Source organism: Tauraco erythrolophus, chromosome 22 (genome assembly GCF_009769465.1).
Source record: "Tauraco erythrolophus isolate bTauEry1 chromosome 22, bTauEry1.pri, whole genome shotgun sequence".
Classification (NCBI taxonomy): Eukaryota; Metazoa; Chordata; class Aves; order Musophagiformes; family Musophagidae; genus Tauraco; species Tauraco erythrolophus.
The window spans coordinates 9,513,115-9,537,038 of record NC_141486.1 but is presented as its reverse complement, the minus strand read 5'-3'; the positions used below and the strand labels follow the sequence as shown (position 1 = coordinate 9,537,038).

Genomic DNA, 23,924 nt, shown 5'->3' with positions numbered 1-23,924 from the left:
TCAACAAATACTCAAGACTCATTTTGATACAAAATTGATCTGCTGCTTATTCAGCACTATTCAGTCAGTCAGCTATCAAGCAAAACCACTGTCACAGCACTAGGGAACATATTCTGAACATGGATAAGCATTCACATAAATAGGGCCTAACACAAAAAGGAAATAAATAACCACTATTGCTGGTTTCCCAGATCTCCAGCAATCTCCCCGCCTCCGGCATCTAAGGCAGGTGCCAGTTTGGAAGAGAACAGAACTGGTCTATGCCTGAAAGATTGTGATCCAGCCATTTTGTTTCATTTTTTGCAACTTCTCTAAAGATGCAGACTTTGTTAGGCGATGGGAAACCAGTCCAGCCTTTTTCCTCTTTTCCCCAGGTCCATTTAGTCAGTTTGTTGGAAGTGTTAAAAGTGAACAGTGCAAGAGTTATTATCTCCTACTGCCATGCAGGAAGGGAGACCTCATTCAAGTAACTCCTGTAACAAAGCACAAACAACTCCTATTAGTCACAGCATTTTTATAGGGAAGCTGCCCTTTTTGGAGTTTCTAAAACCAACTTTCAAGAAACAACCCAGACTCATCTGACAACCATGTGAATCCAACACTGCTCATGTTCATTCGGTCTATGTCACCAAAAGCCTCTGTAGACACTAAGACATCCCACACTTGCACCCTATAGAGACTGTCCTGTTATACATGTAGAGAAATGAAGCCCTACAGGGGAAAAAACTCGTCACAAAGCTGTTCAAAGATGAAGTGGTAAAGACAAACTCCAGTGAAGTACCCACTTCCAACAGGTAGCCAACAGCTTTTAATACTATTCTCCTCTTCAAGACTCACCAGCCAGGCTACAGAGGGCAAACTGCACAAAGAGCTGCCACCACTGCCCAGGATCTAGAGGACTGCCAGATAGCCCCGAGCAGGGACAAATTATCACCAGCCTGCTGGAACCTGCAGCAAGAATTTACTTCGGCTTCTGCTGCAAGTGTTTAGCACTCACACACAAACTCTCTCTGCAGCAGCAGCTGCTCAGGCTTTCCTGTCCCACCAGTTATGACCCTCTACTAGTCTCACTTCAGCAGCCAAGCCTGTAGAGTGCTACCAACTTGGGATAATACCAGCAGGCAGCAGCATGGGCTAAAAGGCTGCCAAATGTTTGAACTTCATGACTTTTGTATATAATTTTATCATGCAGGTATCAACTTTCTTTTCCCCTGACAGTATTAGCCTATGATTAACGGGTGGTTGTAGAACTCTGTGTCCTAAGGGAACAAAAGTTGAGATAATTTCAGTCCCTTCTCAGGGTCGTGATTCATTGTCTAAGCTGTACGACAGACGAACGTGTTTCAGGTTCTCTTCTCAAGCGAGAAATACAAGATCCACAGAAGAGCTACTAACACGTTTCCTTCTCACACTCTCCTCCTTTTCCTGACTCGGGCACTTCTCCTGACTTGAGGAGCACTGCCATCAGCCATATCAGCGCAGGAGTCCAAAACAGGTTGTGCAGCCATCTCCTCAGCTCCCACGCCCTGCAACACAAGCAGAAGAGACTCTCACCACCATGAGAGCTGGCATAACCACAGAAGAACCCCTTTGGCTGTCTTTTTATTTTACACAGCTCAGCAACATTTCCAAAATAATCTTCCATTGACCTTCAAAATTAAGCAGGGGACAACATTCTCTTGCCAATGTCACAGCAAGCACAAAACATCCCAAACACCAAGTTTTCACAGTGAAAGTTTCAGCCAACAGTGGCATTTCTTCCTGCAGGATACGCTTCTGCTACCACTACCAAACTAGGGCATTCCTGCTGTAGTCTCTGCCTGGGCATAACCATTTGTTAGAGAGACTGTGTGCCTGCCACAAGTGATGCCACAAGCCTGCCACAGCTTTCACTGCTGGAGCCAGACAGTGCCCCAGACAACACAGGTCAACACAAACTTTTGATTTCTCATAAAACATGCCCCTACCACAAACTTTTCACTGAAAAGCACCAGGAAAGCAACTTGGCTTAATAAAAGGAGTAGGAAGGAGTCTGGCAGAAGATGACACAGGACAGAGGTTGGCAGTAAGGCTATAGGGCAGCGAAGAATTGCTAGTGACTTTTGGACTAACTGCTCACAGTTCAAACTACACTGAACTTGACCCAGACTCAAAAGTCAGATCCAGAATAGAAAGACTTTTACTATGGCTTTTACTATGGGAAAGCTCTGATTTTTAGGCAGCTTTGCCCTCTGCCTGTAGAAACAGCCATTTACCTTGTTTATTTATCTTCATTACTGGTTTATGTGTTTATTTTGGAGCCACAATGAATTGAAATGCAAGTTCGAGCTACACAGCTTCCTGGCATGCTCTGTAAGACCAAGACCTCGAATGGCAATAGGAGCAAACACACACAATTCCTCTGATATTTCTGGGGTTTAAAGGACACATACAATGAAAAACAAGGGCCTGATTTCAAAAATACAGGAGTCAGTGCAGCAGATTATACACTCTAAGAGGAAGGGAAGCTTTGGTACCCCCTTCTAGAAACCACCATGTCAAGTTGAACGTGCTACGTAAGACACAAGCCTTTACCCTCGTGAGGAGTAAGGGCTCCTAGCTAAGCTAGAGAGCTTTTTCTTTTATCAGCTCCAAAACTAGGCTTATTCAAAAGGACCAAATCTCTGCTGTGCTTAAGAACAGGGGAAGTTTCACTCTGAACTCCAGTGGGAGTAATAATGAGATGGCAGTAGCTTTCTGCTTTTAGTCCCTGGCACCTCTGTTTTACCTGATTTAGTAAATCAGCACCCTTGTCTCCAGGCTCATCACCAGCTGCCTCATCCAACTGTACACCTGTTAATTCATTCCCACAACTCTCTTCCTCAGACACTTCCTTCTCACTCTGCCACTCCTCTTCATCACTCTCTTCATATTGCTTCCTGCTGGCTGACAGAGTTGTTGTCACTTTGGGAGGAGGCAGAGTTGCTAGTACAGCCGGGAGTGTAAAGGCTGCTAGGAATCTGGCTTTTAGTAGGAGGTAAGCAGGGTTATCACCAAGCTTCTGCTGCACCAGTTCTCTGATAGCGTCCAAATCAGTCCCAGTGCCCTCATCTCGACTGGCATCAGAAGGCAGAAGACACGCCGCTTGCTCTTCTAGAGCTGCTTTCTGCAGAAGCAGCTTCGAGAGGGTTTTTAAGTTGCACAGAAAAGGTGGCAAATAAGGCAATCTGGTCTGCAGTGATGGCACCTGGACGCCTTGTTTCCCATTCAGCCACTCCTTCACCAGCCCCTCATCTTCAAGGGAAATCAGGCTGAAGTCAAGCAGATTCTTTTCTGCACTGGAAGTGGTTGGCTGGGGTGGGCTGTCAGCAGGCTGCATGGTCAGGGGTTTGGAGGCAATGGGTCTATTTTTCAATGCTCGTGCAGCAAAGCAATTGGTGTTCCTTGGGACACTGTTATGAGGAACTGAATCTCCTGGCTGGAGCACAATCCCTTTTGTGATGATGCTTGGACTGGAAGATGATCCATTTGTTGTAACAGAGTTATGGCTCTTTCCCAAGTCAGTGAGACTCGATACACATTTGGAATCAGACCCTTGAGTGCTTGCAGGGAGCTGTGTTTGGGGCAGCAGGACAGCATGCACGGTTGGTGCATCAGCTGGAACAGTGGTCCGAGCTGCAGAGGAGTCAGAAGCCTTGGAGAAGCTGTCTGAACACGCAGGTGTTGCAGAGGAAACACTGGATGTGGTGCATCCAGGACTCGCTGAGGTCACAGGTAAGAGAACTGTGGAATGGTTAGCTGGCTTTTCCAAAGGTACCCCCCCTTCTGCCAGCTGGGCACTTGGTGCTTTTGTCTCTGCACTGGTAGGGTGAGGCGTACTTGCTCCAGCTGGTACGGCAGGCACTCCCAAATCAGAGACATTGCTGTTGGAAGTCACAGTTGTCTGACATGGATTTATCCCAGCAGCAGCTGGCAGTCCTTGGGGAACATCCAGCAGAGTTTGTACAGTGGTGGGGAGCAAAGCCTGTGGTGTGACAACCCACGTGAAAGGCAGTACGCTGTTGGGAATCAAACGTGAACCAGTTTGTGGAGTTACAAGAGCAGGCAATAGATTGACTGGGCTCTGTTGTGGTCCACTACTATTCAGCTCACAGGTAACTGGTGTGGAAAGAGACAATTTGCTTGTGCCAGACTCCATGCCAACAGGCACCACTGTAATTTGATGTGGCACAAAAGCTTGGTTTTGCAACACTACTGAAGCTGAGCTACCAGCTAGGACCTGACTATTGCACCTTCCCTGATTTGGGACCTTCTCTGCTGCAGCTGGATTCATGCCTGGAAAAACCCCTCCTTCAGGGCTACTTTCCAAAGCTTGCTCTTTTAGTTCCTTATTGGATTGTAGTTCTGTCCCTTGCGAGGAACCAGGGCTTTGCCCAGTTTCTGGCACTGATGAGGAATGGTTTTCAAGCATAACAGTGGTGGAAGGTGGACCTGCAACAGAAGTAAACGCTGGCAATGGTGCTGGTGCACACCGTACTTGGCTATTTGTGCAACCAGTTGCTGCAGGTTCGCTCCCTGCTTGCACGGGAGGAATGACTTGCTGTGGTGGGTGCTGGATTATCAGAGGCCCCGAAACCAGCATCTGTGGGGCAACAAACACTGTCCCCTGCATAGCTGCCTTAGCCTGGGATTCTCTCAGCCGCTTCTCTCTCAGTAATTCTGAGACAGTTTTAGGCTTCTGCCTTTGCGCTTGGGCTGGAAGAGCTGCCTGCGTGGCCGGAGTGCCGCTCTCAGAAACAGCAGCAGCAGCCTCCCTTGCTTTCAAGGCAGCAGGTCTCCTGACAGCGCTCCTTGGTATGCCCCTTTGGGAGTTCCTTTGAGGACAAGACTGTGATGAGTTAACTATAAAGGAGGGGAAATAAAATTAAAAAAAAAAATTAAAGACTGAACAGTATTTTCAAAAGCCGTTTCTTAGCTATTAAGCATCAAGTACCCTGCACAGGAAGTAGCAAAATTCCTGTTTGTCAGTGTTCCTACAACACTGTAGTCTTCATCTAATTGAGTCCCATCCTGACATCCCTCAGATAACTGATGCAGCAAGCTTACCACTTGTTCAGTAACGATGTAATTTTCCCCAGAAACCACATATGGGCCAGGAATGCACCTTAACACCACACACAAGGAACTGTACTGGTGAGCACTGCACAAGCACTTCTCGCCAGCTAGGATGACAACCAACTGAGGTTCTGGTCAGTGCCAGCACGCTCACCACAGCCTACAGCCAGCACCTGGCTGGAGAAAAGCGTAACAGCGACAGCCTACAGAACTGGTGGCCCAGTGCCACTGGTCTCTCAGCAGTTCAGCGTTTTTTCAAGTCCTTACCAAAGGGTAACATATTTAGCCAATAACTGAAAATCCAAGCGCTAACAAAAACGAGCATGGCAATGTAGTTTTGTTCCAAAAGTTCTCCTTCAGTTGAATTGGTCATTAACGTAACGGTGATGAATTAAATGAAAGTTCTTGCACACCATAAAAATAAACGTTCTGGTAAGTACCTGAAGAAGTCTCCATATTTTGGGAAGCCTGCCAAAAAAATTATATTAAATTATACTTCTGGCATATCCAAAGACCATTAAAACAGCAGAGATGTGACTCAAACCCACGTCTGCCAACGTGCCATATGTTTGATTACGCTTCTGAACCAAACCAAACTGGTAACATGCACACATAAACAGCACTACTGGCCACACACAATGAAAAATCTCCACTTTAGTCAAGATTTCCATGGGAAAAGCTTAGAAACAGACCATGTGCAATACCTGCTGAGGCCTTCTTGCATCAGCCTTAAGAAGCTCTGACTGTCTTAGCCTTCTCTCACGAATGATCTTCATGCAGCCTTTGGTATCAATCTGAAAGAGCTGCAAGATGAGAATTTCATTAAAATTTGATTGAGAACAAAAATTTTTGGTAGAGCCAGCAAAAAAACGAGATGGATGGGAGAGGCTTCACATGCAAGATTCTGGGGACAGTTTTACACTTACAGAAAATATCCTAAGGGTATTTGATTTTGGATGCAGGATTTATTTAAGAAACATCACATGCAAGCCATGAGGTCAGATTAGTCTAGAAATTAGATGATTAATTTAAGGAACAAAGATCAACTATTTATTTAAGCATCAGATACAGAGATAAATACTACCACTGTTTGAAAGCAGATAATGCTACTAAGACACTAAGACCTACCTGAATGAAAAGTGTGAACAGAGGAGTGCTCAGAAGACTGACCGACTTAATCTTCTCTTGAATATAATCAGCTAGAAAAAAAAAAGTCCAACATCACAATCAGCTGGGCTTTCACTTACAAGATGCCAGAAAGCAGGTACAAAAAGTAGGAGAGTACTATCCCTGACGAGTCACCACTACCTTTTGTCTGATGAAAGGCCATCTTCCCAGTTTGGAAGGTGCAAGGCAGCAGCACATTGCCCACCCAAGGTGTCACTGCCATTAGAAGCTTTCTGTCAAGGTTCATTCTTCTCAAACGCTCTCTCTCTTGACGATAAGTTTTCTCCGTGATGTTCTGCAGCCCCTGAAGCTTCTGGCCAGCAGAGGTACTACCTGGACCTCCAGGTACTTGTGTTAAAACGGTGGCAGAAGGTTTTAATATCTTTGATTGCTGTGCATGAACAAATACTTAATTAGAGCTCCAATAAGGAAGGTTCTGCCATAATTACTCCCAAGACAAACTACTTACAGGGCAGTTATGAAAAAAAATTCTGAGCTTTTCCTCTTGCAACTATAGTACAAAAAGATATATGATTCTATCAAAAAACATTTCCCACTAAATACAGCCTGGCAGCACTCACATCACAAGAGCAGACAAGACAGACACTTACAAGTCTCCTCTGAAAGCATGTGTTACTTCTTAATACTCTTCTGACATCCTCCAGAGTAACCCGTAGCACTTGCTTTCCACACCTGGAAGCCTTAAAACAAAAGCATAAAAAAGGGAAAATAAGTATCTCATAGAAAATTACTTACACTGACTATATAAAAGTTTTCAACATTCCTGCTGTTGAAAGTATCTTATCACATGAAATCCGCCCTGAAGGGCAGACACTTACCTTGTCTTTTAGTCCTTGTGCACTACCACAATACCAAACATCTATTTTGTAAAAGCCTTTGTGTGAAGCATCTACAAAAACCTACACTGAGGGTCAAAACCTATTGGATGATTCTCTTTGCATTTTTTGGCTTAATAGTACAAGGGCAGGAACAGGAAGAGGTTTGGAAAAGCCACTGACTCTCCCCTAAACTTCTACTAGTAAAATAATGCTGTGTCTGTAGTCCAAATTAAAGCACCTGCAACCCTTGCACATCATTACCCCCAGAACACATCGCTTCTGATCACTTCAGGAAACTTGCCACCAGTGCAATTGGCCATGCAGCCCAGGGCACACGTGCAATCCTTAACACAAAAGTCAGAACAATTTTGATTATGTGAACTTAAAACAGCAATTTAGACATTTAGTGTTTTGCTGAGAAGTATCTTTCTGCCAAAACGTGCTAGGAGGAGGGTTTGTACTGTTTCAGTGCCTGATTAGGGCTGAAAACCCAACTCAGAATCAGACACAGCTGTGCAAGTAACTTAATTCTTCCAAACCTCAGGCCTGCATGCCCTAGTCATCAGGATAGAGAGATGCTACCATTCACTGGACAATTCTGCTTTATGAAGACACAAAAGCAGTTTTGTTTCTGTGACACTATGGGTAGGGAAGAACACAGCTATTTTCTAGGTACTGCATGGGGAGGCAGTGCTGGAAATTTCTGTTTAATTCTAGAGCTCAGTTTCCAATAGCCCCCTCCAATGGTGTAGTAAGGAAGCAGCCAACAGAAGAATAAGAAAGATTTTACCATCTACTCATCACATGCTCTCTTTACTGGAATAACTGCATTTCCTGGTCGCTTCTGATCTAAGCTCCAATCCCATCAAGAACAGACTAAGAATCCCAGGATTCACCTTGTTCATTATTTCTACTGGATTCTTCACAATGATGTCTGTCGAATGCGGACGTGCAATGCCCCTCAGGAGGGTGTTCAACTCTGACGATTTACTGGCAACTCTGTCCTTGTCTCCATCACAAGTTGCACTTGGAACTTCACTGCTACTGGTCTTTGCATCAAACCTCACAGGAGAGAACAAGGATGGACTTTGGTATCTTCCTTTGTTTGACTCTGGTGTATTTGCCTGTGTTGGTATCCACAAATCAATGCTGGGAAGCGCACACTCCTCCTTGCTTGTTGTCTCCTCCTCTGAACTGTCTGCTAAGTCCAGTTCTATGTCTTCACTGCTACTCTCTGAGGAGCTGGAACTCTCTTGCACGTGTCGGCGTTTTGTTGACTTAGATCTTTTCTTCTCAGTCAAAAAAAGCACAGATGAGTTATAGTCAGTGTTCACCCTTGACTGGTAAATCTCTCAAATCAGTAAGTTAAAAAAAGGTTTCATGGGGCAGTATCATAAGGTGTGACTTCCAAATGGATCGTTCTGTTTCACTTCTGCTAAGATTAGCCAAACCCAGTATAACTGACAATTGCCTTTGGACACAGATTTGCATCGGTTTAGATTCTTGCATGCAAAGAAAAAGGTACAGATAGAGACAAGCTATGTGGGAGTAAAGTGCCCCATCTCAACACATCTGGGTTTCCATGAAGCCTCCCCCAGGACAGGCGCTTTGCCAATGGAAACGACTGTTTTTAACATGGTCTTAAGCAGGCAGAATTTCTGGAGTGCCTGGTACCAAAACTGGCAACTCCCGAAATACATACATGAAAACCTAGTTATGTCCCATCCTTACATACACTTCAAGGCAGTAAAGAAAATTCTGGATAATATAGAAATATACAGAAAATTAACTTCAGACTTTCAGAACAAAGGCTGCTTTAACACATCAACAAATTAAGACCATGAACATCCATGACAAAAATGTTGATTGTGTGAAATCAATGTCAATTTTTGTACTGATTTCACAGGATTTCACTTTTAGTTTAGAGAATCTGAATTGAAGAGACAGGACTGTGACACAGCAGGATTTTGTACAATACCTTACACCCAATCATGAGTTTCCACTTGCTCAGACATTGGGAGCCAGTCCGATGTGGCAATTCGGAAGCTATTTTACTCCAGCGACCTAAAAAGGATGCAGAGTAGAGCCCACCCATTAATGCAACAAGCTGAGCCCCAGGCCTTTTCACTGGAGAACACTCTACACACATCATACATGTCCTACAGTCACCATATGAATGGATCTCAGAATCTTAACACCCCTCTGTGCTCCTCGATCAGACTTCACACTACTACACACTCAGCTGCAGTTAGAAACTACTAGAAAATGAACCGATAAGGAAAACCCTGGCAGAACTACACACTCCCTTGCAGCAGCAAGAGAGCTGTTAGAAGAAAGCTTATACTGAATGCTGAAAAGCTTCTACAGAAGCTTCTATAGCTACAGAACTCTTTACTGCACAGTCCCTCAATAACTGAATTTCCAGGAACAGACTACACAATATGAGGAAGGTTGCAGTCATCAGTACAGAGCAGAGTGTGCTAGTATCAGCTGCAGGGCTTAAAAGAAAAGAGCAGAAAACCTGCAATGATGAATTCCTTAATAATACTCACTTCTCTACACTTCTAAAGATGAAGCCACAGAAACACTTACCCAGGCCATGCTTTTGAACCAGTTCAATCAGCTGCTCCTCTTCCTCTAAACTCCACTTGCCTTTCTTTACATCACAGTGCAGTGCTTTTAAGTACCTTCAAAATGAAAACACTGAAGTGAGGAACATTCAATCCTGCTTGTACAGCTCCGATCATCACTGCACACTCCGAGGCTGAACAAAACCAGCATTCCTTATCAGATCTTTCCTTTTTCTAAGGGTTTCCATCCCTGCTCCCTTAACACAGCACAGCTACAATTCTCTCTGTTCTCAAAAATGTTGGGCCACATGATTAAGAATTACAACAAGCAGCTGTAAAATGGGTCACTGAAATTAGGACATACAGTACTCTGAGTCTCCTGCAGTTGGGTCCAAGGCTGAGAACTGCTCAGCACCTCGTTGTTGGAAACCACTGACTACATCATTTTCACAGCTACAGACACGTGTATGACGTGCACAGACTGACAACCTTCCCTCCTTACATGTACTCATTCCAGTTTAACTGGAATCCCCTTTGCTTTACTTTGACCACCACACTTCCCAACTCCTGTTAACCCGCAGGCAAGTACGCTGAGGGAGCAGCACACCACGGCACCAACGCGCTGTTCTCTCAGTTAAACTCAATTTTGACTTTCTGACTTCTGTAACAACAGGCACAGGGCTGTGTGGGGACAACCTTAGAGACTGTATCGAGACCACGACCACTTTTACAAAGCAGCCCTTAAGGTGGCACTGGGTTAAGCAAATCAAACGTATTTGTAAAATAAGTTGCATCTTGGTTCTGTGTAATCAACTTCGAAGCACAGATGCTACGTTCAGCACACTTACCGATCCCTGCACTGAGCATCGCTCCTCCCCGGCACTTCTGTCCGAATTTTGTACCAGTCACGCTCTCCATACTTCTTAACTGCAGCCAGCAGCATCTGTGTCAATCAGACAAAGCAAGAACTGAGATTCTCATCAGTGATAATCCTAATAAGCCTGAGCCAGAAGCAGCTGCATTTGTTTCTGTTGTGCTGTAAATCTCTGAACAGAAGTGTTTAGGAGCTTCTAAGCCCTCTTGACTTGTGAACTGCCCGCCTTGATATGTTTTACACTCTTTTGTGCCACTGTTAGAGCTCAGATGTGTACAGCCACGCAACACCTCGACAGTCCAGCCTCCCCACTTTTTGCACCCTGCAACATCAGAGACCAGAGCTTACAGCATCTTCCTCTGGTGTCCAGGGTCCTTTCTTCAAACTGGGATCCACGCTCTTTGTCCATCGGTAAATCAGTTGAGCAGAATCCCTTCCTTCCATGTAATAAGCAACTAGAAATGTAAAGGTACGTTTTAAAAAGTCTGTTGCAAACCATGTTTCTTCCTTTACTTACATTGTAACTCTACTGTGGTATTTTCAAGCAGTGGATTACCATAAACAGCATTTTAATCTCAGCTTAAATAATTAAACAAGGGTACACAGCAAGAACTGAAAGAGCATGGCATACACAAGGTGTTACTGCTTATACTGGCATTGCCCATACTAGACACATCATGACCCAACAATCCGTCTTGCAACAACAGAGAACCAGGAAAGCTTTCAGCTCTAATACATATCTGACAGGTTCAAGACACCAGGTTGGATTTCAGGCTTGGATTTAGGACCCCACATACTTGACTAATATTCTCAGTTTTACTCCTCACTAGCCATACTGCCTCCCACACTTCTGAGGAACAGGAGCAGCAGTACTGATTCCCTAGAAAAGGCTTCTGAGGAACAGCCCTAAAACCACCAAAACAGCTGGCCATTAATGAACACTGGCTTTCTAGGGAAGATCTCTGATGATTTTGCTACAAAAACCAAAGCTCACACAACCATCAGCACTTGTTAATAACTCTCAGCCAGTTTCAACCAAATTTCAAAGAAGGGTAAAGGTTCCAAGAGACACTAAGTTCTTGCTGATATAATGACACATCCAGGTAGGTACAGGAAAGGCACATGTCACTGCTCTCATCAAGAAAAAAAAAGAGATGGAAAACTCAAGCATCCTCTTTCATCCATCTCACCGAGGGGTTTTTAGAAATCAGTACATCTGCAGTTTCAGATAAGCCACAGCACTGTTGTGCCTTTCCTAGATCGCAGGCTAGAAGGTAAGGTGAAAAAACCGAACTGTGACTATCCTGGAAGTAGAAACATTCACAGGAAATAAAACTTCATTAATTCCTTGAATCACAGCAGTATGGGTGCTCTAGTATGTAGAAACTAACAGACGTAAGCCTGGGAGAATGAAAAAAAAATATTACAGGTGAATGTAAGGCATTTTCACTTGAAGGTCACTCACTTTTCTTGTATGGGATATGGTTTCCTACTCTCATCTCTTGAACAAGCTCTAAAAGCATCTGATCTTCACCTTTGGTCCATTCTTTCCTTTTCAGATCTTTGTTATAGACTTGATACTTCTGCAAGCACTGGAAAGGTGTCCTGTTTGTCTTAACACAATGACAACAGATACACAGATACTGGTTATTTACAAGGACAAAAAGCAAGAGGGAAAGGGTAAAGCACCAAACATTTTTGGTACTGCTCCTTAATGCTTCTCAGAAAAGCATTAATTAACAACGAATTAACATTAACGTAGCTTTCTGAAAATTGGCACGAGGCACAATTAAGTCAGAATTAACTTACCCCCAGCTCCTGGGCTATAGTCTGCCAGTCCAGATAATCGTGTTTAGCAGCTATCTTCTTTAGCCTCTCTATTTCCTCCTCGGTCCACTCCTTTTTGTTGATGCTTGGATGCTCCCAATTTTGCCAAAACTTCCTCAGTTCTTCTGAACTACGTTGTCCATCAAACTAAAAGAAACAGCAAAAATCTGGTTTGCCTTGTAACTGGGACTGAAACACCTGGACAGACAGAACACCGACACGAGGAATAAATCTTGCATTCCGGATATGTCTTATTGCTAAGTTTTCCAGAATTAAATCACCAAATTTAACAAGCTGAGATCATCTAACAGTCAACTTCAAGAAATGCATGATGGGAACAATGGATGCAAACTGGACCAGGTCAGGTAATTCTCAAGAGAAGGGACACAGACATCAGAAGTAATAAACCAGCTAATCTTCCAACTTACGTTGATGTTTGAAATTTTCTCCCAGTCATGCTCATCGAATCTGTTTCCTAATAACTCACTTTCTGGGAGTTGGCTAAAATAGAAGGTAGAAAGAGAAAGAACAAACCACATTAAATGGTTAATTAAACTGTCACTTTGTCTTCCTGATCTTGCTCCATCTTACCCCTCCCTCCTGTTACTGATTTCCACAAGAACTGAACACTCTCTCAAAACGTCGTGCTCTTTAACACAGTAACTTTGCCCAAAACAATGCTGCTTCTTGAACAACAGTTGCCTACAAGATGATTTGGTTTAGCAGGAGAAACGATTAGTTCGATATCAAAATATATTGCTCCAGACATGTTAATGAGCAAAAGCTCAGAACTACTGAGCCCTCTGCTTCCTTGTTGCTAAATCAAGAACTATGTAAAACAGCACCTCTATATTGGGTATAGATACTAAATTTCTGTATTAAGACCTAAAACACAACTCTTCGTAAAGAACTGTTGAGATAAGAGCTCTACAGAGACTGAACAGTAATTTTTTGCAAGCCAACACAAATCAAGCTTTCTCCAAATGTCCTATCTAGAAGTACTTAAAGAAGGGGGGAATTTTAAGAGGTAAACTCCAAGAACAGACTTTCGATTTTTACCAAGAGCATAAAAAGACTTCTCACTTAATTGCCTCTATTTCTTGCTCCACTTCTTTGATTTGTTTTTCCAAGATCTGTTTCTCTGTTTCAGTCTTGACTTTTTCCAGTTTCTGATTCCAATAACTCATCCTGTTCAAAGACATTTTTATCATTACTTAGGGTGGCTAGATGGGAATGAGATCAAAGGCATCTGAAGACATATGGCAGAGAGGGTTTCCCCATCAGTATCATTCTTTCCTTCAGGTTTATTTCCACATTACACAAAGCTGTTGTTCTTCTAGGTCTTCCCACATGGCACACTCATTGTCCTAGTTTTGCCCCCTCAATGCAAGTCACTGACCCAGAACAGGTCTCAGATTCATCACTTTGGTATTTACAGAGAGAACCAATGGCTGCAGCAAGGCACAGAAATCTCTCACTGGACCCACCATTATGACTCGCTACACATCACAATTTCAGCCTCAAGCCCTGTGGAGTATTTTAAGTTGTACTCCTGTGTCAATGGGAAGAAACAATGGCTATGAAACGCCACTATACCAAACAAAACATCTCCACCAGCCAGATGTCCACAAAACAATCAAAAAGTTTACAACCCAACCCAAACGCTGTCACTCAACAGTGCCAGTCAAAGTACCTCTGCTGTGTTTTGCACCCTCACCAAATCGCAAACAGTTAACGTAAGAACTTGCTGAAGGAAGGTGCAATGTCCACGTGCATCCTCTCCTTCCTTTATACATAATGTTGTCATCAGAAGAAGGAACGTTTTTGCACAGTACTTACTTCAGTAACTTTGGCTGAAGCAGGCGCTGCAAGCGGTCGCTTACTACTGATTTCTGCAATAATGTCTTCTCTCTGCTTTTCCCTAAACCAAAGAAGGTTATTGAGTGCTCAGACATTAGTGCCAAGACAAAGAGAGAGCAACTGCTTTCAATGCCCCATTAAAGTGTCCCCCAGATCTTCAATAAGAGTTCCCCACTTAAATCACTAACGTCACGTCTGACCTGGGCAAATTGCAGCCTCTTGCTCAGCTTTAGTTCCCAAGAGACCTCGCTAAAGATCATCACCCAGGTGTTCGTAACCACCTGGAGCTGTAAGTGTCCCTCGAACTTCTCTCATCTGAGTTCTAACCTTACACTATCTCACTTGGTTTTGGAGTGCTCACAGGAGTCGATGCATCAAAACAAACGTACACGAAAGAGGGAAGTCATTAATCACTCACTGAAACAATTTATAGAGCATCTTATTTAGTTTTAACTGTTTTTATTGGTGGAGTCAAGTATGAAATATCAGAAGTGTTGACATTTAACTGCAAACTGACAACATGGATACACACATTTCTTATAGCTCTTATAGAACGCTGAACAGCACAGAGAGTTACTTACATTTTGTTGAAAGCAGTTGTTCAAAGGATTTAATGCCCTGAGCTGCCTTTTCCTTGGCATCTTCATTGGATGGAGGGCCCTAATGAAGAGTAGAAGGGTTAGAGGCACTGGAAGAGTAAAGATATACAGAAAAATTGACCTTTCTTCTTAGAACTCTACCATGAATTGCTACCAAAAAAAACTGGTAACTCAAACTTGTGCAAGATGTCGCATTCAAACTGTTAAGTTGCCTTTCTTAGCACCAGCTCACAGATACATCAGAAGACACAAGAAAACAAATACAAATAGATCCTTCAAGCAAGTAAGTTTGTCCATGGTTACGCAGCACATTCACAGCTCAGAGCCAGGCCTGCTTGTGTTAGCTGACAGTTGGTTACGCATTTTGAACACGGGGCACGTGTTACACACGTTTGTACCTACTTAAGATGCACTAACGACTTGGGTAGCATTGAATAAAAAAATTACAAGTCTTTGCCTGAATATTATATCAATATATGTATGGACAGTTGACAAAGAGGGCAGATTTAGATTGAATATAAGAAAAAAAATTTTCACTCAGAGGGTGGTGAGGCACTGGAACAGGTTGCCCAGAGAAGTTGTGGCTGCCCCATCCCTGGAAGTGTTCAAGGCCAGGTTGGATGAGGCTTTGGGCAACCTGGTGTAGTGGAAGGTGTCCCTGCCCATGGCAGGAGGGTTGGAACTGGATGATCTTTGAGGTCTCTTCCAACCCAAACCATTCCATGACTCTATGACATCTTAGCTACAAGAAAAAGTCAAGATCTCGTTTTGCTTGTGACCCATTAAAAACACATGAAAAAAGTAGTGACATTTGCCTCAGAAAACTCAAAGACAATTGAGGGCTTTTAACAACAGAATGGAACTGGATCGTGGAGATGAAGACAAACAATCACAGTTAAGTTGAAACCAAGAACGTTCGAGTGCCTCGTGGCTGGAACGCCACTCCTCAGAACCCACTCTCAAACATCACACCCAGACACGGGCTGAACAAACATTTCCAAAAGAGGATAAGTAAGTAACAGTGGAGAAAAAAAGGAGGTTTCAAACACAAGACTGAGCTTGCAGTTACACAGTGGAAACCAACACAATTTTAACAGTTACAATTTAAATCTATCATTGAAAGACGTATCAGTATGCAACCTGTTTACTTACAATTCCTGTTGTTTTATCCTTAAAGTATGGTTTCATAAAATGACCCAAAAACAGATTTGCTGGTAGACTTCTACCATCTCCTGCCTTTGCTATTTTTGGACCACGAAGCTCGCACATGATTTCCTTCTGCAATACAAGAATTAGTTAAACAATATCAGCATTTCCTTCAAATTCCTAATTTCAGAGAGCAGTGGCTGTATCACCTCAAACCTCCCATGCAGGGTTCAGATTCGCAGCACCAGAATGTAAATCAGTGTATGTGTTAAAGACAGGATTTGGAACTGCCTAAGTTTGTATAGTACACTGCAGAGCATTTAAAAATAAAAAAAATCAACTTGCCACACAAGCTGAAAGATGAGATATAAAGTACCCTAGTGGTAGCCTTTTGGGTGATAAGAAAGCATGGAAACATCAGCCAAATAAGCCACTCAAAAGGCCAGTCCCATGACAGTGTTTTGAAGAAACACTTTTGAAGAAAGCAAACCTGGCCCCTGGCCATGCAAGCTGAGCACTGCACCAGCATATGAATAAGGGACTATGACTGTTGCAGCTGATACCACTGGTACCTGTGATGGATTAGGAATGTCCTGGAAAGCTTTACTGGGCTTGATGGGCAGGGGAAGATGGCCAATGGCAACCAGAAAAGCACAGGAATGAACACTTTACGCCTGTTCTGCTCACCTGCTGTTCTTTGTTCTGTGCAATGAGAAGCTCGACCTCCTCAATTTTTTCCTGGATAACTTCCTGGTACACATGGTTCATCTGCAGGCATGTTTCTGGATCCTGTGGCAGACTACTTTCGATATCATCATCGCTACTGTCATCTTCTCTTTCCATTTCCTTGAAATGAATGACGCATTTTAGAGGAGGGCGAAAAAAAAAAAGAGAGAAAAATGCTTGCTTTAAAAGCAGGTGTGTAACAATTGTAATTCAACACTTCTATTACCTCATAAAACTGATCCTCAAAAGATGTGGAGGCACGTGGCTGTTTGTCCCTCCCCGGAAGCTGTTCAGAACTGCCCAGAGGCAGTTACCAGCCCTGCCTGGCTCCCCTCGCCCTGTTCATCAGTTCAGCCTGTTGCTATTTGAACAAAGCCTGACTCCAAACCTTGCCAACCTTGCCTGGTCTCCTGCCACCGACTCCAGAACTTTCAGTAAACTGCAGAACAGCAGTGCTTCACACTGGAGCTCTCTCACCTGCTAAATCTGTGCTCCAGAACCACCCCTTCAAATCTCCACATCACTTGTGCTTCCACTAGAGCAATTCTTTCAGTGCATGGATTAGTACCACGTGCTTCAGACACAAAGCAGGGCTGTTCCATGACAGTGCTCTGCACCTAGATCCAACCTGCACCACAGATTTGTCTTCACAAATCAGCTTCTCCTTTTCTGTGCAGTACACGTGTCAAGATATTTCTTTGATAAATGTTTTTATATGAAGTCTGAGAAAATACTACGTTTATTAACACCAAAAGTAAACAGATTTGTAAAAAGTCTTAGAAGTAATTTTTCCCTCATGTACAAATCCAGTAAGCTTCAGGCACAAAGCAGTAAAAGATTTCTTGCTCACACGCTGATGATTTCTTCCTCATGTGCAATTGCACTGCAACCCCCCCAGCAGCTCATGTGTTTCAATGACAGAGACCAGTAAGTATCAGAGCAGTGAGGCCTCTGACCCCTGTAGTTTGCTTTCACACGAAGTCTCTCTATTACACGTGAATAACAGAGTCCTGGGCAGGAATAACCAAACCTCCAGGTCTATTACTGACCCTTCCCAAGCTACAGAGTCAAGCCAGCTGCCTAGACTTCCCCAGAACAGAGTGACATTCCCCTTCCTCCAGCTCCCTGCAATGAACAGATGGAAAGACATGCTTAAAGAGGAAACAGTTACCATTTCAGCATGAGAATCTGAGTCGTCATCTTCACCATCATCTGTCAGACAACAAAAATACAAAAATGCTGATTGCGGTGGGATAAAAAAAAAAAGCAAGTTTCAAAATTAAAGACTTTTCAATTCAAGCGCACAGAATGAAGCACCAGGCAGCATCTCAGACATGACCATTAGAGTTTTCAGGTACCGCCAATATTGTCAAGGAAGACTGATGTTCAGTCACACTCTATGTGTGCACTTTTTTGTTCTAGAGAAGGAAAAAGGAGCAAATTCTGGTAACTGCAGCAATAATCACGCTGCATCTTGGTCCCACGCATCATGGCAAAATAAAGGCTCCAGGGCACGCAGCCAAGTGAACATCCCAATCCAGTAAAACCCACAACCTCTGTGAGCACCCGGCAGCCCTTCCAGTCTCCAGCAGTATTTTTTTGGCACCCGCTGTGCCGGCAGCGCTCTGACAGGCGCTGTTCAGCCTTGCACGATCGAAGCACGGGCGGATGAAGCGCCTGGGGCAGCCGCCAGAGGTATAAACACCCAAACTACTACCGCCCCCTCTTCGCTCTGAGAAATTAATTTCAGGAGGCGCAGGCACGCTGCGTAAGGAGCGGCCGGAGAGCGGCCGGGCGAGCCCGCGCCCCGCCGCGCCCGTACCGGAGCTGAGGCTGCAGTCGGAGACGGCCACCCCAACCGCGGCCCCGCCGGGCTCCAGGCTCCGCTCCAACTCCTCGATCTCCCGCCGGATCTTCTCCCGCTCCGCGTTCAGGTCCAGGGCCGCGGCAGGCGCCCCGCCGGGGAGGCGGGGGCCGCCGGCCGGGCCCGGCCCGCGGGACATGGCGGCGCTGCGGCCTCCCCCGCCTGCGCCGCGCGGCCTCGCCGCAGGCCCCGCCCCTCTCCCCCCGACCAATGACTGCTGGGCATCGCGGTCAGCTGAGCGCTCCGCACGTGACGCCGCCCAGCCAATCGGGCACACCGCCGCTGCCGCGGCTGGGCGGGGCTTGGCGCACGTGGCAGGCGGAGGGCGCTCCCGGGTCCCCGCTCCCCTCCGCCCGGTGCCGCAGAGACCGCACACCGGCTGCGCCGCCGCCGCCTTTAATGGCGCCGCAGAACCCGTCACACCGCGCCCGGGACGAGCGTGACGAACCGGCCCCGCAGCCTCGGGGCCTCGCCGCGCCGCACCAATCCCCCCACAAGCTCTCTTCCCTCCGTGGCAAGGAACACCCTGGGAGGCACCTGAGTCCGAGCCAAGAGCCGGGTTCCCGGGGGGTCCCGGTCAAATCCCGGGGAGGAGCGGCTGTGGTCCCAGTCCAGCAGGAAGGCAGACACAGTCTTGTCCTTTATCCTACGGTTTTAGCTGCACAGTGGGTAGAGATGGAAGAGCCAGCTCTGCAGCAGCACTAACAGTTTCGGATGTCGAACGAGGTTGGATATTGGAAATTAACTTTTAAGTAACGATTTCTGCGTGAAAGCGAAGTTCTCCATTTGAATCAGTTTTGTAGTTTCACGGACTGTCTTCTGACGTCTCAGAAATCCTGTCTATGGATTTCAGGAGATCAGCGACGAGCTGCAGCGATTCTGCTCCAGAGATCAGCTGCCTGGAAGGCGGGAGAGACACGGCGTCAGGCTGAGGGGGACAAAGCGGCCAAGCAGCATCGTGGAGGGGTGTGCCTGAGGAAAGGGATTTTTCAGGAAGCAGTTTCTCTGGACTGAACACTTCGCTCCCTGACGTGAAGCATAAGAGACTCAGTCTAAGTGTAACGGGTTTACATTAAGTAAAAAAAATAAGACTTACACACTCTAGTTATTTTTATTACCTAAACTTGGAGGAAAATACATCGCAGGTAAGAACATGGACTGGCTGATCTGGCATGCAGAATACAAGAACCCGAGTTTCAATCCCAAAAAAAAGCAACACTGGAGGCGTTTACTTGTGACCTCAGTGTTCAGACAAGCACCTGGGATAGTGTAAGGAGAGTCATGTAAAACAACTCACTGGATTGAGGACTGGGAGTTTGTGACAACTTTGGGATAGTGTTAGGAGAGTCATAGAATCATGGAATGGTTTGGGTTGGGAGGGACCTCAAAGATCATCTAGTTCCAACCCCCCTGCCATGGGCAGGGACACCTTCCACTACACCAGATTGCCCAAAGCCTCATCCAACCTGGCCTTGAACACTTCCAGGGATGGGGCAGCCACAGCTTCTCTGGACAACCTGTTCCAGTGCCTCACCACTGGAGGTGGTGTACACCTCATTTACAGTTACACCTCAATGTTAAAAATTTCTTCCTTAGATCTGATCTAAATCTCCCCTCTTTCAGTTTAAGGCCATTACCCCTTGTCCCATCACTACATGCCCTTGTAAAAAGTCCCTCTCCAGTCTTCATAAAACAACTCACTAGATTGAGGACCGGGAGTTTGGGATAACTCTGGGATAGCGTTAGGAGAGTCACGTAAAACAACTCACTGGATCGAGGAGCGGGAGTTCGAGATCACGGTGAGAAGGTTCTGCAAGGCCGTGTCCGCGTTCTGCTTCACTGCGGCCAGACTCGCCGACTGGCCCAACCTCAAGGCTTCGTTCTCTGCCTTGTAGTTCTTCAGCTGAACCTGGGGAGGAAACAGGTAAAATCTTATATGAAAACAACCACAGAACTCCAGTAGTCACTTTACAACTACAGCGACCAATGAATACATTCAGACTGCAATTTATTAGGTTCAACAACTAATAAATGGATCCCAGACTGCCTGGAAATAACGTCTTCCCAGCTGTGGAGGGCAGTGTCTGACAGAAAACTACAACTCACAAGCTTTTACTAAAACTCAAAAGGTATGCAGCATTTTCATGACAGCCTGACAGCCAGCAGCCCTCCAGTCTGCCTGCTTCACAGAACCAGTCTAGCACAAAAGCAGCGTGTTCCAACCCAGATGGTGGGGACGGACGCTGTGACCCGGCACTGACGCCGTTGTCTACCACTACGCGGGCTCTGCTGAGCTCTCTGTAGTATCTCCCACGTTCCTCTCTCTTCTCTGTTGAGAGAAGAACCTTCCTACAGCTAGACACCCATTTGCCCTGGTGCATTACAGCATTCACAGGTCCCAAATACTGAAGAGCATTTCAAGATCACACCAAACTTGAGCAAAATTGTAAGCCAAGTACCACGCGTCGCAGAGATGAAGTCAGTCTGCACAGAACATTTTCTGTGGCATTCAGTAGGAAAAGCGAGGCGCAGCCAAAACTTTTCAACGCCCTTTTTACAGACATCGAGATGTCTGCTCTCAGCCCCAGTACTTAGGAAGGCCTTAAGAACACTGCTCCGTACCTGAAGTAGTGCGTTTTCCTGCTTCAGTTTTGTTGCACTGTTTTCTGCTTTAACAGCCCGTTTCTGAAACAGAAGAAAGATTACTTGCACCACGGCAGCGCTCAGGACACAGCAGGCACTTTGAGCTGGGTAGGAGTGCACAATCCCAGCACGTAACCTCGAGTGACACGGTGTGTGTTATACCACCTCGTGTTCTGAATGCTTCACGAGATGGGGACAGTGCCCCAGTTGTGTCTGATCAGCTGTGTCCTCCCCTCCCCGTTTTCCCTTTCTGCCATCTTCAGATGCTGTCATCGCTTAGATTCATAGAATGGTTTGGGTTACAAGGGACCCTAAAGATCACCTAGCTTCACCATCAAATTCCAGCCATTAAATTTTGTTTGTGGATAAGAGGAAAAGGTACTCAGCATAAATAAGCAAGCAGGAAAAACAGCTCTTAGATCATACAGGCGTTTTGAGAAGGCTGCAAAAAAGCAATCAAAGGTATTGATGAATCTGAAAATGGTATCTCTGCAAGAAGTAATGAAGGAAGTTCTAGACTGGGACACAGTCTTGATATCAGGGAAGAATATGAACCCAGGTCAGAGCTGTTTAGTGCTCGCAAGGGTGAAGCAATCACTTCAGCTTCCCTCACTCTCTGGGGGAGGAAGGAAAAGGAACAAAACCACACAGTTCCGACTGCAAAGAAGCTTCTGCTGTTATGGCAAACGCCAACACTTACAGTCATCAGCTGGAGATTTTGTTCCACGTGCTGCACCATTGCTTCCAAATCCTGTGCTTCTTTTTCTTCTTTAATTTTGTTTTCTTCAAGCTTTTTCTCAAGCTTCCTCATCCTTAAAAAACAGGAGACAATGTTCAGTAAGCACTTGCAACATTAAATACCTTAAAGGAAGGATGAAGCGACTCTTTCTTTCATGTCGGAAGAAAAATGAAATCTTCCCACAGAAGTACACCTCTGGGTTGTGGCTCAGGGGATTTCTTTGTTCGACAGCCACTAGCATTGACAGGAACCATACAGCTGAAGGCAGACAGGCCATACGGAAACCACAGCTGGTCACAATCAGCCTAGGTAGGGGCAACTCTGCAACAAATGGTTACCCTGTCACCATGGAAGTACCAGCTGCCTCACTATGAGGAACAGCACAGCACAGAGCATTCACATATGAACTTCAGGAATTGCCACCCTGGATAGGTCACTGGGCTGTTTAACCTCAGGAAAGTCGAGTCTCCCAGTATCGAGTTGCTCACCAGCAAAAATAAAAATGCTTTTCTTGCTTTACAGAAGAGAGATTACGAATCCTTACTTTGTTAATCTGCAGCTTTATGAAATGCATCCTGTCGAGCCCTACCCTCGTTTTCACTAACCACCTAAACTGCACGAAGCGTACGCCACACAAACACGATCATCAGATGTCAGCTTGCTACTTACTTTCCAAGCCTTTTTCAATAAGAAAATCAGGTTTGTTAGAGCTTTTTAATAAATAGCATAGATTTCAACTACATTTTTCTTCTTTAAAGACGTTGACTGTTTCCAGTGAGCACCTCTTCTAAGACAACTCCTTGCTTATGTGGTTACTTTCCCCCATACTGTGGCTTACGCACTTGTCTGCTTGAGTTTCAGAGAAAATCTGAAGCTTATTGATCTTGCTTCTCAAGCTGGCATTCTCTTCTTTTAGCTGAAAAAACAAAAATTCTCTTTAGAAATGAGGGTCCAGTTTCACAACACTACTAACGCTCCAAGACCAGTACCAAAAGAAACATCCAACTTTAACTCTAGCGCCGGAAAGCCTCGCGCTATTACGTTCACACCTAGTTTTCCCCTCTCAAAACCATTTAGCTTCACCCACCCTGTGGGCCACGGAAACATGGCACCGAGCAACCCGCGCAGATGTGTCAAATCGAATGCTGTTAATCCTAAACTAACATGTTCTAAAGGCAAAAAGCATAAGGAAGTCACCTGGGCCACGCCAAGATAAGCAGGACAGACAAGGTACCGAACCTGACTCACAGTGTGGAGCAGTTTTTCAGACCTACTTCTCTCCACAAGCATCTCTACCAACCAGCTGCCCACGTATGGTGCAGCCCGTGCTGCCAGCACGCTTTGGCAACGCTGGAGGCTGACACCGAGTTCTGCAACAACCCGGCACCCGAGCTCAGAGCTCGCTGGGCAGAAAACGGACCCCGCAGGCGGCACCTGTGCCCGCCCTGAGAACGGTGCCGGAGGACCGCCGAGGCGCTCACCTCCTCGTAGGTGGGCTGCCGCAGGGAGCGAAATCCCGGCCCCGGGGGGGCTCCGAGGGGGGCCGCGCTCCGGCCCTCGCTGCCTGGCGGCCCCTCGCAGGAGCCGGCGGAGGGCGAGGCAGGGCCCGCGGCGAGGTGGGCCTGCTCCACGGCCAAGGGCTGGTAGCTGCCGCTCCACTCCTCCTCTTCATCCTCCTCATCCTCCTCCTCGGGCGGCAGCGGCTCCGGGAACAAGGCAGGGCCGAGGCTCGGGCCGGGCCGCACCGCCTGCGGAGGGGAGAGCGGAGCAGACGGGTCGGGGCGGGCCGGGCGCCGCAGCGCGGCGGGGCGGGGCTCAGCCGTGCCCCCGCCCGGGTCCTACCTGGCGGGCGCCGCTCCGCGCCTTGCTGCGGACGAACTCGCGGAACGAGAAGGGGTTGGGCTCCGCCGGGCCCGCCGCCGCCATGGCCGCCCCGCCTCAGCCCTCACAGCCGCGGGGCGCGGCCTCGCCTCAGC

General features: G+C 46.0%; 2 protein-coding genes across 4 annotated transcripts; both read right to left on the bottom strand.

Annotated features, from left to right (window-relative positions):
- Positions 1-438: 438 nt before the first annotated feature.
- Positions 439-19,134, bottom strand: SNAPC4 (small nuclear RNA activating complex polypeptide 4). Of its 3 annotated transcripts, none has more exons than XM_086625039.1 (23): positions 19,104-19,134; positions 17,874-17,914; positions 16,664-16,822; positions 15,983-16,108; positions 14,813-14,891; positions 14,211-14,292; positions 13,455-13,559; positions 12,800-12,872; positions 12,354-12,518; positions 12,010-12,157; positions 10,893-10,999; positions 10,519-10,613; positions 9,693-9,787; positions 9,079-9,164; positions 7,997-8,389; positions 6,873-6,962; positions 6,403-6,652; positions 6,223-6,293; positions 5,799-5,897; positions 5,535-5,562; positions 2,768-4,881; positions 1,396-1,526; positions 439-473 (listed from the first exon to the last, which is right to left on the bottom strand). In XM_086625039.1, the coding sequence occupies exons 2-22, from the start codon at positions 17,874-17,876 to the stop codon at positions 1,407-1,409; spliced, it is 4,488 nt and encodes a 1,495-aa protein (XP_086481165.1). In that variant the 5' UTR covers positions 17,877-17,914; positions 19,104-19,134; the 3' UTR covers positions 439-473; positions 1,396-1,406. The 3 variants fall into 3 exon arrangements, 2 of the variants coding, with proteins under 2 accessions (XP_086481165.1, XP_086481164.1); XM_086625038.1 differs by lacking the exon at positions 19,104-19,134 and adding an exon at positions 18,525-18,705; XR_015222784.1 differs by lacking the exon at positions 19,104-19,134 and adding an exon at positions 18,525-18,705 and having other exon boundaries at positions 447-473; positions 1,328-1,526.
- An 83-nt stretch (positions 19,135-19,217) lies between these two features.
- ENTR1 (endosome associated trafficking regulator 1) lies at positions 19,218-23,874 on the bottom strand. Its single transcript, XM_086625456.1, has 7 exons — positions 23,791-23,874; positions 23,430-23,696; positions 22,791-22,864; positions 21,910-22,021; positions 21,189-21,251; positions 20,336-20,475; positions 19,218-19,465 (listed from the first exon to the last, which is right to left on the bottom strand). The coding sequence occupies exons 1-7, from the start codon at positions 23,872-23,874 to the stop codon at positions 19,372-19,374; spliced, it is 834 nt and encodes a 277-aa protein (XP_086481582.1). The 3' UTR covers positions 19,218-19,371.
- Positions 23,875-23,924: the final 50 nt, after the last annotated feature.

Coding starts and splice junctions, on each gene's coding strand:
- SNAPC4 (XM_086625038.1), bottom strand. CDS start 18,705: ATGTCCCGCGGGCCGGGCCCGGCCGGCGGCCCCCGCCTCCCCGGCGGG. Junction 16,823..17,873: donor CAGATTCTCATGCTGAAATG/GTAACTGTTTCC, acceptor ATTCATTTCAAG/GAAATGGAAAGAGAAGATGA. Junction 5,563..5,798: donor ATGCAAGAAGGCCTCAGCAG/GTATTGCACATG, acceptor TTTTTTTGGCAG/GCTTCCCAAAATATGGAGAC.
- ENTR1 (XM_086625456.1), bottom strand. CDS start 23,874: ATGGCGGCGGCGGGCCCGGCGGAGCCCAACCCCTTCTCGTTCCGCGAG. Junction 22,022..22,790: donor TCTGAAACTCAAGCAGACAA/GTGCGTAAGCCA, acceptor CTGTTTTTTAAG/GATGAGGAAGCTTGAGAAAA. Junction 19,466..20,335: donor AACTCCCGCTCCTCGATCCA/GTGAGTTGTTTT, acceptor CCCGCCTTCCAG/GCAGCTGATCTCTGGAGCAG.